The 16,332-nt window shown below is 37.0% G+C and overlaps 1 protein-coding gene across 1 annotated transcript in view; it reads left to right on the top strand.

Moving 5' to 3' along the window:
• Window positions 1-9,931, top strand: part of hk2 (hexokinase 2) — a 75,735-nt gene extending 65,804 nt beyond the window's left edge. The window contains exons 16-18 of the mRNA XM_061730360.1: window positions 1,088-1,243; window positions 7,116-7,352; window positions 9,192-9,931. Of these exons, the coding sequence (XP_061586344.1) occupies window positions 1,088-1,243; window positions 7,116-7,352; window positions 9,192-9,333 (535 nt within the window). The 3' untranslated portion in view covers window positions 9,334-9,931. The remainder of the gene's footprint in view (window positions 1-1,087; window positions 1,244-7,115; window positions 7,353-9,191) is intronic.
• The last annotated feature ends 6,401 nt before the right edge of the window (window positions 9,932-16,332 follow it).

Below are 16,332 nucleotides of genomic sequence, written 5' to 3'. Positions count from 1 at the left end.
AGGAAGGAAGGAAGGAGAAAGGAAGGAGAAAGGGAGGAAGGAGAAAGGAAGGAAGGAAGGAGAAAGGAAGGAGAAAGGGAGGAAGGAGAAAGGAAGGAGAAAGGAAGGAGAAAGGGAGGAAGGAGAAAGGAAGGAGAAAGGAAGGAAGGAAGGAAGGAGAAAAGAAGGAAGGAAGGAAGGAAGGAAGTAGGAAAGGGAGTAAGGAAGGAAGGAAGGAAGGAAGGAAGAAAAGAAGGAAGGAAGTAGGAAAGGGAGTAAGGAAGAGAGAAAAGATGGAAGGAAGGAAGGAAGGAAGTAGGAAAGGGAGTAAGGAAGGAAGGAAGGAAGGAAGGAAGGAAGTAGGAAAGGGAGTAAGGAAGGGAGAAAAGATGGAAGGAAGGGAGAAAGAAAGAAAGGAAAGAAGGAAGGAAAAGCAAAGAAGGTAATAAAGGAATGATTGACGGAAGGGAGGTAGGAAGAAAAAGGAGTAAAGGAGGGTAAAAAAGGAGGAAAAGAGGAAAGGAAGGAGGAAGGAGAGAGCATGGCAGGAGGAAAGAAGGATAGAAGAATTGGGTCATTTTGACCCAAAAACAGCACAAGGTTAAACAGCATTTGGAGAGGGATGTATTTGACTGTGGTGAGACGTGATAATGGCAGAAATACTTCATATGTTCATCGGGAATCTTCCAGCAATCCAGGTACAAAAGCTTCTGAGACTTGACGTATAGTCTCATCAGCTTGTACCTTATAAGACATAAAGAGCTTATAAGACACAGTTGAGGTTTTGGATGATTCAGAAGAACCTGCTTTTCACCGTGTTGCGTGGGTTAAAAAGGCAGTTGGTTCATCTGAACTTTACTTTCCACCGTTAGCATGTCCCACCGTGTCCTAATCCATTCCATCCCTGTTGGAGATTCACATAGTTTGTCTCTAACTTTTTTTTCTCTCATCTGAGACGGAACAAAATGCAACCCAAGCTTAGTAGCTCAACATTTTTTTGAAATAAAGGAGTAAAAACATGTCTTTCATTCATACAAATAGAAAATGAAAAGTGTGACAGGGGAAGGAGATTTGAGCGTTTTGCTGATTTAGTTTTTTTGGTTTGAAGGTATGAGAAGATGATCAGCGGCATGTACCTTGGCGAGATCGTGAGGAATGTGCTGTTGGATTTGACTTCTAAAGGCCTGTTGTTCAGAGGAAAAGGGTCTGAGCGACTGAAGACCCGGGGCATCTTTGAGACTAAATTCCTGTCACAAATTGAAAGGTGAGTAATGCATTACGTTCTGAGAAAAGAAGAATACGTGACCATGGGACCACACAAAGTCACAATATCGATGTCTGTAAACTTCAATGTTGATATCAAGACAAAGGCTCGAGGATTTTCCTGAGCAGTTGGTGCTCGTAAGAAGAGTAAGAAGAGCACACAGTGGGTTTGTTTTCCATTTGTACTCTGTTTATCTGGCTGCTGAGACATGAGCTTTAGAAGATATGAAACCCAGTGTGATATGCTCAGACTTGATATCACACTTTACAGCTATCATTTCAAATTAAAGCTGCAAGCAGCGATGAACGGGCCCTCCACCCTTGTGCACGTTCAGGCTGCAGTGGAAGCTTGTATGACTTGCATGTAGATTCTTCAGGCCTGGACATTTAGTGGATGAAACCACCCACGACTCTCTATATCAAACCATTCAAAAGTTATGGCAGAAAGTAGGAACTACCAAAATATCGACCAATCAGAAGAAGGGGCGGGGCTAATTTGCACCAATTAAGGTGAAGGAGTCTAAACCGAGTCCGATGACACCACCCACGACTCTATATCAAACCATTCAAAAGTTATGGCAGAAAATAGGGACTATCAAATATGAACCAATCAGATGAAGGGTGGGTGCGCTTTTTGGCGTCTAGCGTCGCCACGGTAACGCTTTTGACTGAGAAAAAGAAATGCGCGTCGTCGCAGGATGGAGACGCACATTTTGATGTATAACACACCTGGGTGCACGTTACGGTTCGGGCCGTATTAACGGCCGAAAAAATGGCATAAATTGCGCCAAAATTACACGATTAATTCAAAATGGCCGACTTCCTGTTGGGTTTCGGCCATGGCGCCAAGAGACTTTTCTTTAAGTTGCGACATGATGCGACAGGAACAATGCCCAGGACTGTCTAGGTATGAGCACTGGGTGATGAAATGGGTAAAAAATCGGGGATAAAAAAATATTTAAAAATTAAAAAAAAAAAAAAAAAAAAGTTGCGACATGATACAGGTGTGTACCGATTTTCGTGCATGTACGTCAAACCGTATTGTGGGGCTTGAGGCACAAAGTTTTCTAGGGGGCGCTTTTGAGCCATTAGGCCACGCCCATTAATGCAAACCATTAAATATTAAATTTATCACCAGGCCTGGCTTGCGTGCAAAATTTGGTGACTTTTGGGGCACGTTTAGGGGGAAAAAAGGCCCTCATTTCGTCGGAAAAATAACAAGGAAAAAACGAGAGAAAAAAAAACGAGAAAAATTCCTACAGATACAATCGGGCCTTCGCACTGTCCTGAATTAGAGGAGACTGTACAAATAAAGATGAATGCAATTAAGAGGAAGCGTTACCAGGGCTTCCCTGGGTAATAAAGCAGCTGGAGCTCCAGGTGGAGGAAAGTGGGAGATGGAAAACAACAACGCAGGAAAACACGTTCGGTTGGAGCTTCTAACTGCTATGATGCTGCCAGATCTGTTCTGGTAGCACATGTGGCTTTGGATCAAAGTTTAAAAATAAAATTTCATTATTAAATCTACAAAGTAACTGTCTCCCTAAAGGATAAAATCAGGTGATTATCACACTATGGAAATGTACATACTGTAATGCTGTTTCGTTAAAGTCTATTTAATCCCCCCTGTTTTGTCTTCTCTCTCTCTGATTATTTAAACCTCAGTGACTCGGTGCTTGTACTTGTGTAAACAAACGTGCTCAGAGAAATCCAGACGGGTAAACATCCAGGGAATCCTTCATCTAATACATATTGATGAATGATGAATGTTAATTTACATTCATACTTGAACATAAGCATTTTAAAAGAATCACGTTTTTTGAATCAAATAAAAAAATAATATGCTTTTTAGCAAGCTGCAGCATGTGCATTCATATTTGTGTGCCGTTCACGATAAACCGTCAAAACAATTCCCCACGATAAGAATTTGTCATCTCCCGGTAAAAACGATAAATTCCGTTTTTGAAGGAAGGAAGGAAGGAAGGAAGGAAGGAAGGAAGGAAGGAAGGAAGGAAGGAAGGAAGGAAGGAAGGAAGGAAGGAAGGAAGGAAGGAAGGAAGGAAGGAAGGAAGGAAGGAAGGAAGGAAGGAAGGAAGGAAGGAAGGAAGGAAGGAAGGAAGGAAGGAAGGGGCCAAGAAAGAAAGAAAGAAATGAGCCAAGAAAGAAGGAAAGAAAGAAATGAGCCAAGAAAGAAGGAAAGAAAGAAATGAGCCAAGAAAGAAGGAAAGAAAGAAATGAGCCAAGAAAGAAAGAAAGAAAGAAATGAGCCAAGAAAGAAGGAAAGAAAGAAATGAGCCAAGAAAGAAGGAAAGAAAGAAATGAGCCAAGAAAGAAGGAAAGAAAGAAATGAGCCAAGAAAGAAAGAAAGAAAGAAATGAGCCAAGAAAGAAGGAAAGAAAGAAATGAGCCAAGAAAGAAGGAAAGAAAGAAATGAGCCAAGAAAGAAGGAAAGAAAGAAATGAGCCAAGAAAGAAGGAAAGAAAGAAATGAGCCAAGAAAGAAGGAAAGAAAGAAATGAGCCAAGAAAGAAGGAAAGAAAGAAATGAGCCAAGAAAGAAGGAAAGAAAGAAATGAGCCAAGAAAGAAAGAAAGAAAGAAATGAGCCAAGAAAGAAAGAAATGAGCCAAGAAAGAAAGAAAGAAATGAGCCTAGAAAGAAAGAAAGAAAGAAAGAAATGAGCAAAGAAAGAAAGAAAGAAAGAAAGAAAGAAAGAAATGAGCCTAGAAAGAAAGAAAGAAAGAAAGAAAGAAAGAAATGAGCCTAGAAAGAAAGAAAGAAAGAAAGAAAGAAAGAAAGAAAGAAAGAAAGAAAGAAAGAAAGAAAGAAAGAAAGAAAGAAAGAAAGAAAGAAAGAAAGAAAGAAAGAAAGAAAGAAATGAGCCTAGAAAGAAAGAAAGAAAGAAAGAAAGAAAGAAAGAAAGAAAGAAAGAAAGAAAGAAAGAAAGAAAGAAAGAAATGAGCCTAGAAAGAAAGAAAGAAAGAAAGAAATGAACAAAGTAACTGTCTCCCTAAAGGATAAAATCAGGTGATTATCACACTATGGAAATGTACACACTGTAATGCTGTTTCGTTAAAGTCTATTTAATCCCCCCTGTTTTGTCTTCTCTCTCTCTGATTATTTAAACCTCAGTGACTCGGTGCTTGTACTTGTATGTGTAAACAAACGTGCTCAGAGAAATCCAGACGGGTAAACATCCAGGGAATCCTTCATCTAATACATATTGATGAATGATGAATGTTGCCTCACAGCAAGAAGGTCCCCGGTTCGACTCCCAGGCCCAGCAGGGTCTTTCTGTGTGGAGTTTGCCTGTTCTCCCCGTGCTTGTGTGGGATTTCTCCTGGTACTCCGGCTTCCTCCCACAGTCCAAAAACATGCATATAAGGTTAATTGGTGATTCTAAATTGCCTGTAGGTGTGAGCGTGAGTGTGGTTGTGAGCATGGTTTGTGTGTTTTATATGTGGCCCTGTGATGGACTGGTGACCTGTCCAGGGTGTAACCCCTGCCTCTCACCTGAAATGAGCTGGGATAGGCTCCAGCAGACCCCCGTGACCCCGCAAGGGATAAAGCGGGTATAGATAATGGATGGATGGATGGATGGATGGATGGAATTTACATTCATACTTGAACATAAGCATTTTAAAAGAATCACGTTTTTTGAATCAAATAAAGAAATAATATGCTTTTTAGCAAGCTGCAGCATATGCATTCATATTTGTGTGCCATTGGTGTTACTGGCATCGCCATACACTGTTGTGGATAGGGTCGCCACCCGTCCCGTAAAATACGGAATTGTCCTTTATTTGAGAAAAAAATGTTGCGTCCCGTATTGAACTAATACGGGACACGATTTGTACCGTATTTTCATTAAATTTTACACCATATTCTAGTTGAATTATTGAAATAAATGAACCTTTACACCATATTCTAGTTGAATTATTGAAATAAATTAACTTTTACACCATATTCTAGTTCAATTATTGAAATAAATTAACTTTTACACCATATTCTAGTTGAATTATTGAAATAAGTTAACTTTTACACCATATTCTAGTTGAATTATTGAAATAAATTAAGTTTTACACCATATTCTAGTTGAATTATTGAAATAAATTAACTTTTACACCATATTCTTCACCTGTAGGCTATATTCTACATCTGGGCTGATGTGGACGTACACAGCATAGGAGGATATTTCAGTTGCTAGTATGGTTGTCTGTCTGTACAGTCATGCAAGGTCAATGCTATTAAAGCACTTTAAACTTTAAATAAAAGCATTTAGTTTTTTCATATAAAATAGACACATTTTTATTCAGTTTAGAAGTTTTGGGGCTTTTTTTTGGCTCCTGCGCTGCTGAAATCAGGGCGTCCGTTATTTCTATTTCTGAAAGGTGGCAACCCTAGTTGTGGAGGTTAACGTCTTTATGACTCGAACAGAAATAAAGGAGTTTCTCTGTACAGGACTGTCTCAGAAAATTAGAATATTGTGATAAAGCCATGATCAGCAATATTAAAATAATAGAAGGCTTGCAATATTTCAGTTGATTTGTGATGAATCCAGAGTGTATGACATTTTTAGTGCCCGAGCACTTACAGTGCGAAGGCCCTATTGTATCTGTAGGAATTCTTTTTTCTTTCTTTCTTCTGACGAAATGAGGGTCTTTTGCCCCCCTAAACGGGCCCCAAAAGTCACCAAATTTTGCACGCAAGCCAGGCCTGGTGATAAATGTGATATTTAATGGTTTGCATTAATGGGCGTGGCCTAACGGCTCAACAGCGCCCCCAGAAAACTTTGTGCCTCAAGCCCCACGATACGGTTTGACGTACATGCACGAAAATCGGTACACACCTGTATGTCACAACTTAAAGAAAAGTCTCTTGGAGCCATGGCCGAAACCGAACAGGAAGTCGGCCATTTTGAATTAATCGTGTAATGTTTGCGCAATTTATTCCATTCCTTCGGCAGTTAATGCGGCCCGAACCGTAACGTGCACCCAGGTGTGTTATACATCAAAATGTGCGTCTCCATCCTGCGACAACGCGCATTACTTTTCTTAGTCAAAAGTGTTACCGTGGCGACGCTAGACGCCAAAACGCGCGCCCCCCCTTCATCTGATTGGTCCATATTTGATAGTTCCCCAAAAGTCACCAAATTTTGCAAACAAGGCAGGCCTGGTGATTAATTTGATATTTCATGGTTTGCATTAATGGGCGTGGCAAGATGGCTCAACAGCGCCCCCTAGAAAAGTTTTCTCTGCCATAACTTTTGAATGGTTTGACATAAAGACTCGTGGGTGGTGTCATCGGACATGGTTTTGAGTCCTTGACCTTCATTGGCATCAATTAGCCCCGCCCCTTCTTCTGATTGGTCGATATGTGATACTTCCGATTTTCTGCCATAACTTTTGAATGGTTCGACATAGGAAGTCGTGGGTGGTGTCATGTCTGATATGCTTATGGGGGACGGTGGCCATGAGTGCGAGGGCCCGTTCATTGCTGCTTGCAGCTTTAATTATTTTTGTAATTGCATTACAGAAAATCACAATATTCTAATTTTCTGAGACAGTCCTGTAGTTTTATCGTTCAACATTAACATGACAGCTGTGTGTCTTTGTTGAAACATGTGCAACTGTGTGTAATCCTGACAAAAATGATCTAGTCTCATCAGTGGACGAGCAAAATCATGAGATCAGCGTCCATAAAGTTCTCTTAAAGAGCTTTCTGTACTTTCTGTACACACATTGCCTTTACATCGTCACGTGCTCCAAACTCCTTCCAAGCTTGGCAGGGCTATACAGATGAAAAATGTGATTTTTAAAAAGCAAAACTGTTATTTATATTAATCTATGACTTTGTAAATGTGTTTGATCCCGAAGGGACCGGCTGGCGATGCGTCAGGTCCGCTCCATCCTGCAGCACCTGGGCCTCACCGGCTCCACCAGTGACGACAGCGTTCTGGTGAAGGAGGTTTGCAGCGTCGTGGCGCGGCGAGCAGCTCAGCTCTGCGGGGCCGGTTTAGCTGCCGTGGTCGACAAGATACGGCAGAATCGCAACCTTAACCAGCTCTCCATCACCGTGGGAGTGGACGGGACCCTTTATAAGACACACCCTCAGTAAGGAGCCGTTAATATCCTAACAACTTTACCTTTGTCAGTATGAGGAGTCTGAGTGAGTTACATTAAGACATGTCAACGACACGTCAACGGTATGTGTTCTGTATATACCAGGGGTCGGCAACCCAAAATGTTGAAAGAGCCATATTGGACCAAAAACACAAAAAACAAATATGTCTGGAGCCGCAAAAAATGAAGTCTTGTATGTATAATCCTTAGAATTAAGGCAAATGGCGAAAGGCGAAATGTTGAGAGAAAAAAGTTGAATTGTCGAGGAAATAGTCAAGATTTCGAGAGAAAAGTCGAAATGTTGAGAAAAAAGTCGGAATGTCGAGATTAATGTTGAAGTACAATCTCGAGGAAAAAAAGTCGGAATGTTGAGAAAAAAGTCAAAATTTCAAGAAAAAGTAGAAATGTCGAGATTAATGTTGAAGTACAATTTTGAGAAAAAAGTCAAAATGTTGAGAAAAAAGTTGAAATGTTGAGAAAAAAGTCGAAATGTCGAGAAAAAAGTCGAAATGTTGAGAAAAAAGTCAAAATTTTCGAGAAAAAAGTCGAAATGTTGAGAAAAAAGTTGAAATGGCGAGATTAATGTTGAAGTACAATCTCGAGAAAAAAGTCAGAATGTTGAGAAAAAATTTGAAATGTTGAGAAAAAAGTCAAAATTTTGAGAAAAAAGTCGAAATGGCGAGAAAAAAGTCGAAATGTTGAGAAAAAAGTCGAAATGTTGAGAACAAAGTCGAAATTTTGAGAAAAAAGTCGAAATGTCGAGAAAAAAGTCGAAATGTTGAGAAAAAAGTCAATATTTTGAGAAAAAGTCGAAATGTCAAGATTAATGTTGAAGTACAATTTTGAGGAAAAAATCAAAATATCGAGAAAAAAGTTGAAATGTAGAGATTAAAAAGGAAAGGAAAAGGGAAGGAAAAAAGTGAAAAAAAGGAAAAAAAGAGAAAAAATGTATAATCCTTAGAATTAAGGCAAATGGCAAAAGGCGAAATGTTGAGAAAAAAGTTGAATTGTCAAGGAAATAGTCAAAATTTCGAGAGAAAAGTCGAAATGTTGAGAAAAAAGTCGGAATGTCGAGATTAATGTTGAAGTACAATCTCGAGGAAAAAAAGTCGGAATGTTGAGAAAAAAGTCAAAATTTCGAGAAAAAGTAGAAATGTCGAGATTAATGTTGAAGTACAATTTTGAGAAAAAAGTCAAAATGTTGAGAAAAAAGTCGAAATGTTGAGAAAAAAGTCGAAATTTTGAGAAAAAAGTCGAAATGTCGAGAAAAAAGTCGAAATGTTGAGAAAAAAGTCAAAATTTTCGAGAAAAAAGTCGAAATGTTGAGAAAAAAGTTCAAATGGCGAGATTAATGTTGAAGTACAATCTCGAGAAAAAAGTCAAAATTTTGAGAAAAAAGTCGAAATGGCGAGAAAAAAGTCGAAATGGCGAGAAAAAAGTCAATATTTTGAGAAAAAGTCGAAATGTCAAGATTAATGTTGAAGTACAATTTTGAGGAAAAAATCAAAATATCGAGAAAAAAGTTGAAATGTCGAGATTAAAAAGGAAAGGAAAAGGGAAGGAAAAAAGAGGAAAAAAAGGAAAAAAGGAGAAAAAAAAGATCAAACATTCTTGAAAAAGCTCCAAGAGCCACTAGGGCGGCGCTAAAGAGCTGCATGCGGCTCTGGAGCCGCGGGTTGCCGACCCCTGATTTATACATATGCACACTACCAGTCAAAAGTGTGTGTGTGTGTGTATAAAGAGAAGAAAAAAACCATTCATACAACAGGTTGCACCCTTTTTCCATGTTACAATATTAAGCTTTTTGTCCTTCCCCCATTTTCCCTAAAGTTTCTCCAGCATGATGCAGGAAACGCTGCAGGATTTGGCCCCGCAGTGCCAGGTGACTTTCTTGAAATCAGAAGATGGAAGTGGGAAGGGAGCAGCCTTGATCACAGCCGTGGCCTGCAGGATCAACGGCGGGGAGAGTTAGTGGGACTGATCTTTCCCTTTCTGGCCCGTTTAGATGCAATCTGTTCACGCTGATCTGAGCTTAGCTCTGCACTCCAGAGATACTGTATGTTATTTACATTTTTTGTGTGTGCATTCACGTTTGTGGCTGGTAAATGAAGTTCTGACAGTTCCGCTGGTCGACACGCTCCATGAAATGTGACACTGACTCCCTGGTGAGCTCTGTTTTCTTACCCATATTTTCTTTTAATTCTTCCTACCAGAGTCCTATTTTTTAATCCCGTCAACTGTCTGCACATTTAAAGAAGGTCGTGTTTGCATCACATTTGCAGATTTGATGTTACAAAGTGCTTCGCAATAAATGACGGCAAATCCTGAACTGTTAAATCATTTATTCAGTCTTTCAAAAGAATTCACCTTGACTTTTATCTCCTTTTATAATTGATCAGAATGTATTGTCTCTTTGAAATTTTAATTAAAGAAACATAATCAGACATCTTTAGCTGAAATTATTTTTATATTTCACACACTTTCTTTGTATCTGTCCTGAAATGTTGTTTTACTTGTAAAAACACGCCTGTAAGAGTTGCATACATGTATTAAAGACCCCATGAAAAAGACCCACTAAAATGTGTCCATTACCGCACGTTGTTTCGCTGCTACTTCAATGTTAATTCACGGAGGAGAAAAAATACGTTATGTTATGTTATGTTATGTTATGAATCTTTATTTCGGCTTGTACACACTTTTTGCAGAACAAGATGAAAAGTAAAGAAAAAACAACATTTCTTTAGCCGAAAAGGTGTAGCTGAAGCCGTAGCTTATAGTGCCGACCCTTTTTCTTATGATCAGCTTAAATATGAGACATTAGCTTTTACTCCGTGGAAACAAACAATACATAAAGAAGACAAAAATAAGTAAGACAAAATATAAAAGTGACGTTTCACATTCTAGAATGTTTTTCATAGTATACTCTATAATTATAGTGTTTTATATTTATTTACAGTATTTTCTTTAAACAATTTCTTAAACTTGAGGATAGAACGACACATTTTTAGGTTGTTATTACAACTATTCCAAATTTCTCTAGCCTTAATTGACGTACATCTCTTTTTAATATTACCGTATTGTCCCGAATATAAGACGACCCTGATTATAAGACGACCCCCTCTTTTTCAAGACTCAAATTTGAAAAAATACTTTTTTTTAACACCAAATTAAATTTTTATACAGAAAATAATGACAGTACATCTGAAACAAATGATTATATTTATCAATATATTTGAAAGAAAAAGCCTGTTATTTTGCCTCATTCAAACCATCATCTTGAAGTTTGCATCATAACTTCTCCTCAGCTGCCGGTTTACCTGCCGAACTTCCACACACTTTTCTCCAGATTGGAGAAACTATGTTTCTCCACTTTCTGTTATTTATTCTCTTCTCTTTTCTTTCTTATACTATTTTTTATTTTTCTTCTTCGTGACAGGGGTTCGCTTTGGCCTGGGGAGTTTAGGTCAGCATTTACTTTAAAAATATCTGGCGCCATCTAGTGGTGTAAATGGGTATAACGTCTAGACCCCGAATGTAAGACGACCCCCACTTTTTAAGTCTTATTCCAATGCAAAAAACCCCGTCTTATATTCAGGCCAGTACGGTAGTTCTTGCTGTCGTCATCTCAAACATGAGTTTCCCCCTCAGGTCATAACGGTTTCTTTTATTTGGAACAAATCCTGAATGTAGTTTGGAAGCAGTTTCTGCTGCTTTAAAGGCAAATAGAACAGTTTTCTGCTCTGCTATATCATGGAATTTTAGAGTATTATATTTAATAAAAAGATGATTTGTTGGTTTATAATAGTCAGATCTATTAATTATCCTTAAAGCTCTTTTCTGTAATAGGAAAATAGGGTTTTTATATTTGTTTTATAGGTGTTACCCCATATCTCCACACAATAAGTCATGTATGGAACTATGAGTGAGTTATACATCAAAAACTGCTCTTTGACAGAAAAAATAATTTGTTTTATTTAATATTGCTAGGGTTTTAGACATTCTTGATTTTACACTATTTATATGTTATTTCCAGCTAAGTTTATCATCAATTATTACCCCCAGGAACTTATTTTCATATACTCATACTACATATACCAGTTAACTCCATTTACCTCAGAGGATGAGAAACCAGTGTTTCTTGATTGCTGCCTGGAGTCTCAGAAAATTGAACCACATTGATGAGGAAGGAAAGTGTGAGGGAAGTTGAGGGAATAATGATTTTTTTTTTTTTGATAGCTTGATCTCCTTTGCATTAATCTTTCCTGCATGTTTGAATGCTGTGTTTACCTCACAAGAGGAAAATATTTCTCAAGTATATGTCATCTTACAAGTACCAAACACTATCAGTGTCAGAAAACGCATTAGGATGTATCTTTCCTTTCAGCATTTCCCCGTACAAACAGCAAGCCTCGTCCTGGATGTCTGTTGGTTTCTGCAAAAGTGGAAACCCTGAAGCTTAATGTTATGCTAAGCTGATAAACTACGTGAGCGTGCATTGTACTTGCAGGGATGTCGACGAGCCTGAGGACGAAGGAAGACCTTTATTTCTCTCCCAACAAGAGAATGGATTAAAAGGATGAACTGCTTCTTGCTGTGTCTGTTTTGTTTAACCTTTTATGTTGTTATTTCTGTACGTTGCATTGAGCAAATCTGCAGCATTATTCTACTCTGTATTGTGCTGAGAAAATAGAGGTGGATCAATGATCCAGTTCTGCAGTTCAGGTAAAGTAAGTAAGTGTTGTGATGCTGAAACAGGAGTTATTATGACACCACCTTCCTACAAATGTTTGTTAAATGCCTTGCCATCCCCTCCAGGTTGTTTTAATTAAAAACATCTCATGAGATCTGAGATTATCACCTGCTGGTTAGAGCACATTAACAAAGCAGCAGTAAAAGAAACAAACATCCATCGATAATGGGAGTATGCTGTGTTGAGGAGGCAGCATCATTTTTGCGTGCAGGGTTAATGCATTTATGCTTTAATTTCTCCTCAGGCAACACCTATCAACTGTGTTTTAAAAAAAATATGCACTCTAATTAATCTTATTGCCGTTGGTATTTGCTTGACGTCTATTCACAACACATTTCCCTATAATAAGCTCTCAGCACACGATATGGTTCAGGTTTTTGTTTTTTATTTTGGATCCCCATTAGCGGACGCAAATGCCAGCTAGTCTAATCTAGTACATTCACATAAAAGTACATTTACATATCGAGGGCCGAAGAACTAACCTCCTATCTGTAAAATTGTCTGACTGGTGTTTTTCACTTTAGATTAGGCCTGTGTTGAAAAAAATCGATTTTCTGATTCTAAATCGATTCTCATATTCATTCCTAAAGATCGATTTGTTTTTTGTTTTTGATAAATGTTTTTTTTTTTTTTCTTCATTATTACATTTTTGCCTGGTGAACTTTAATCCCAGTAGTTTTGAAAACTGAAATTTCGTGAAAAAAGTCAAAATTGTACCTTTTTCCTCAACATTTCAACTTTATTCACGACATTTTCACTTTTTTCTCAACATTACGACTTTTTTCTTGATATTTCGACTTTTTTCTCGAAATTGTACTTCAACATTAATCTCGACATTTCAACTTTTTTCTCGACATTTCGACTTTTTTCTGGAAAAAGTACTTCAACATTAATCTCGACATTTTGACTTTTTTCTCGACATTTCGACTTTTTTCTCGAAATGCATAATGAAAAAAAATCTTCCTCCTCTAAAATATTATTTTTATTTTTCTCCTGCCTGGCCCTCCCCATTAGCGGACGCAAATGCCAGCTAGTCCAGTACATTCACATAAAAGTACATTTACATATCGAGGGCCGAAGAACATAACCTCCTATCTGTAAAATTGTCTGACTGGTGTTTTTCACTTTAGATTAGGCCTGTGTTGAAAAAAATCTATTTTCTGATTCTAAATCGATTCTCATATTCATTCCTAAAAATCGATTTGTATGTCTAAAGATCGATTTGTTTTTTGTTTTTGATAAATGTTTTTTTTTTTTTCCCCCCATCATTACATTTTTGCCTGGTGAACTTTAATCCCAGTAGTTTTGAAAACTCCTGAACTAAATGAACTTTTCTTTAGAGAAAATGCTGGACATTTCAGCTTAAATTTCAAAATGTTATATTAGTTCAATGAAGTTCATATTATCTATATTTACTAGAGCTTGTTTGGTTTCTCTGTTATCGGACACGGTTTGTCATGAAATACCTGAAAAATGCCGGGTGCTTCATGTCCAGCTGTGTGTGGTGACAGAATAAATCAGACAAGCTAAAATAACTTGCTTGAGCTGTTGCAATTTCTTTCTTTTTTTGCACTTTAAATGGATATTGAAATGCCTATTTGAGTTATTTATTTCTTAGTTATTTCACAATAATTATTGGGAAATTATTATTTCAATAGTTATTTTAAAGTCATATAATCCAGGCAACACTAACCCAAATCAATATTGAATCAAATCAAATCAAATGGTGATAATCGATTCTGAATCTTAATAATCGGAATCGAATCGATTCTTGACATTTGAATCGATCCCCAGCTCTACTTTAGATGACATCACAAGGTGGGCTGCACCTATTCAGCCTGTACGTTATTTCCACCCATATGTATAGAGGTATCCTTAAAAGAAAATAGCATTCTACAACAAAACAACACAGTTTTTTGTGTTTTCCCAAAAAAGTGAAATTTTCAGATAGGAGGTTATGTTCTTCGGCCCTCAATATATACGTCTTATAATACTTTTACACTTTAAATATATGAATACATAAATAAATACAATTACATCACTCCATTAACCCCACCCACATCATTACATTAGCAACGTCACTATAGTGGTAATTATCACAATTTCTAACTACATTGAACTGTATATTCCATACAGTACATCACAAAATGTATATTAAACATATATATTAAACATTGTGTATGTCTGTACCCAAAAAGGAACCTTTTTAGTTGCTTTTTAAAACTGTCTCTGCTTGTTGCTTTAGTCGTGGCTAAAGATGAACCTGGACATAGAAGTTCTTTTCATTTCATTTTGGTAAAGGAATGGAAACATGAGCCCTGCTAACTTGTCTTGTCCTGTGCTCGTCTGTCTTGGAAAAAGGTTATTTTTGAGTCCAGGCAGTTTGGTTGTTTAGTACGGAAGAGTAGGAGAAAAATTATTTGAGAGGGGAAGATTTTTTTTTTTATTGTGCACCTCGAGAAAAAAGTCGAAATGTCGAGAATAAAGTCGAAATTTCGTGAATAAAGTCAAAATTTCACCTTTTCCCTCAACATTTCAACTTTATTCACGACATTTTCAATTTTTATTCAACATTTCGACTTTTTTCTCAAGATTACGACTTTTTTCTCGATATTTCGACTTTTTTCTCGAAATTGTACTTCAACATTAATCTCGACATTTCAACTTTTTTCTCGACATTTCAACTTTTTTCTGGAAAAAGTACTTCAACATTAATCTCGACATTTTGACTTTTTTCTCGAAATGCATAATGAAAAAAAAATCTTCCTCCTCTAAAATATTATTTTTATTTTTCTCCTGCCTGGCCCTCCCCATTAGCGGACGCAAATGCCAGCTAGTCCAGTACATTCACATAAAAGTACATTTACATATCGAGGGCTGAAGAACAAAACCTATCTGTAAAATTGTCTGACTGGTGTTTTTCACTTTAGATTAGGCCTGTGTTGAAAAAAATCGATTTTCTGATTCTAAATCGATTCTCATATTCATTCCTAAAAATCGATTTGTATGTCTAAAGATCGATTTGTTTTTTGTTTTTGATAAATGTTTTTTTTTTTTTTTTCCCCATCATTACATTTTTGCCTGGTGAACTTTAATCCCAGTAGTTTTGAAAACTCCTGAACTAAATGAACTTTTCTTTAGAGAAAATGCTGGACATTTCAGCTTAAATTTCTAAATGTTATATTAGTTCAATGAAGTTCATATAATCTATATTTACTAGAGCTTGTTTGGTTTCTCTGTTATCGGACACGGTTTGTCATGAAATACCTGAAAAATGCCGGTGCTTCATGTCCAGCTGTGTCTGGTGACAGAATAAATCAGACAAGCTAAAATCATTTGTTTACTGCTTGAGCAATTTCTTCCTTTTTTTGCACTTTAAATGGATATTGAAATGCCTATTTGAGTTATTTATTTCTTAGTTATTTCACAATAATTATTGTGAAATTATTATTTCAACAGTTATTTTACAGTCATATAATCAAGGCAACACTAACCCAAATCAATATTGAATCAAATCGAATCAAATGGTGATAATCGATTCTGAATCTTAATAATCGGAATCGAATCGATTCTTGATTTGAATCGATACCCAGCTCTACTTTAGATGACATCACAAGGTGGGCTGCACCTATTCAGCCTGTCTGTACGTTATTTCCACCCATATGTATAAAGGTATCCTTAAAAAAAATAGCATTCTACAACAAAACAACACAGTTTTTTGTGTTTTCCCAAAAAAGTGAAATTTTCAGATAGGAGGTTATGTTGTTCGGCCCTCGATATATACGTCTTATAATACTTTTACACTTTAAATATATGAATACATAAATAAATACAATTACATCACTCCATTAACCCCACCCACATCATTACATTAGCAACGTCACTATAGTGGTAATTATCACAATTTCTAACTACATTGAGCTGTATATTCCATACAGTACATCACAAAATGTATATTAAACATATATATTAAACGTTGTGTATGTCTGTACCCAAAAGGAACCTTTTTAGTTGCTTTTTAAAACTGTCTCTGCTTGTTGCTTTAGTCATGGTTAAAGATGAATCTGGACATAGAAGTTCTTTTCATTTCATTTTGGTAAAGGAATGAAAACATGACTCCTGCTAACTTGTCTTGTCCTGTGCCCGTCTGTCTTGGGAAAAGGTTATTTTTGAGTACAGGCAGTTTGGTTGTTTAGTACGGAAGAGTAGGAGAAAAAATAT

The sequence above is a fragment of the Cololabis saira genome, chromosome 9 (genome assembly GCF_033807715.1).
Source record: "Cololabis saira isolate AMF1-May2022 chromosome 9, fColSai1.1, whole genome shotgun sequence".
NCBI lineage: Eukaryota > Metazoa > Chordata > Actinopteri > Beloniformes > Belonidae > Cololabis > Cololabis saira.
The sequence above is the reverse complement of the archived record's forward strand: the minus strand, read 5'-3'. Positions and strand labels throughout refer to the sequence as shown.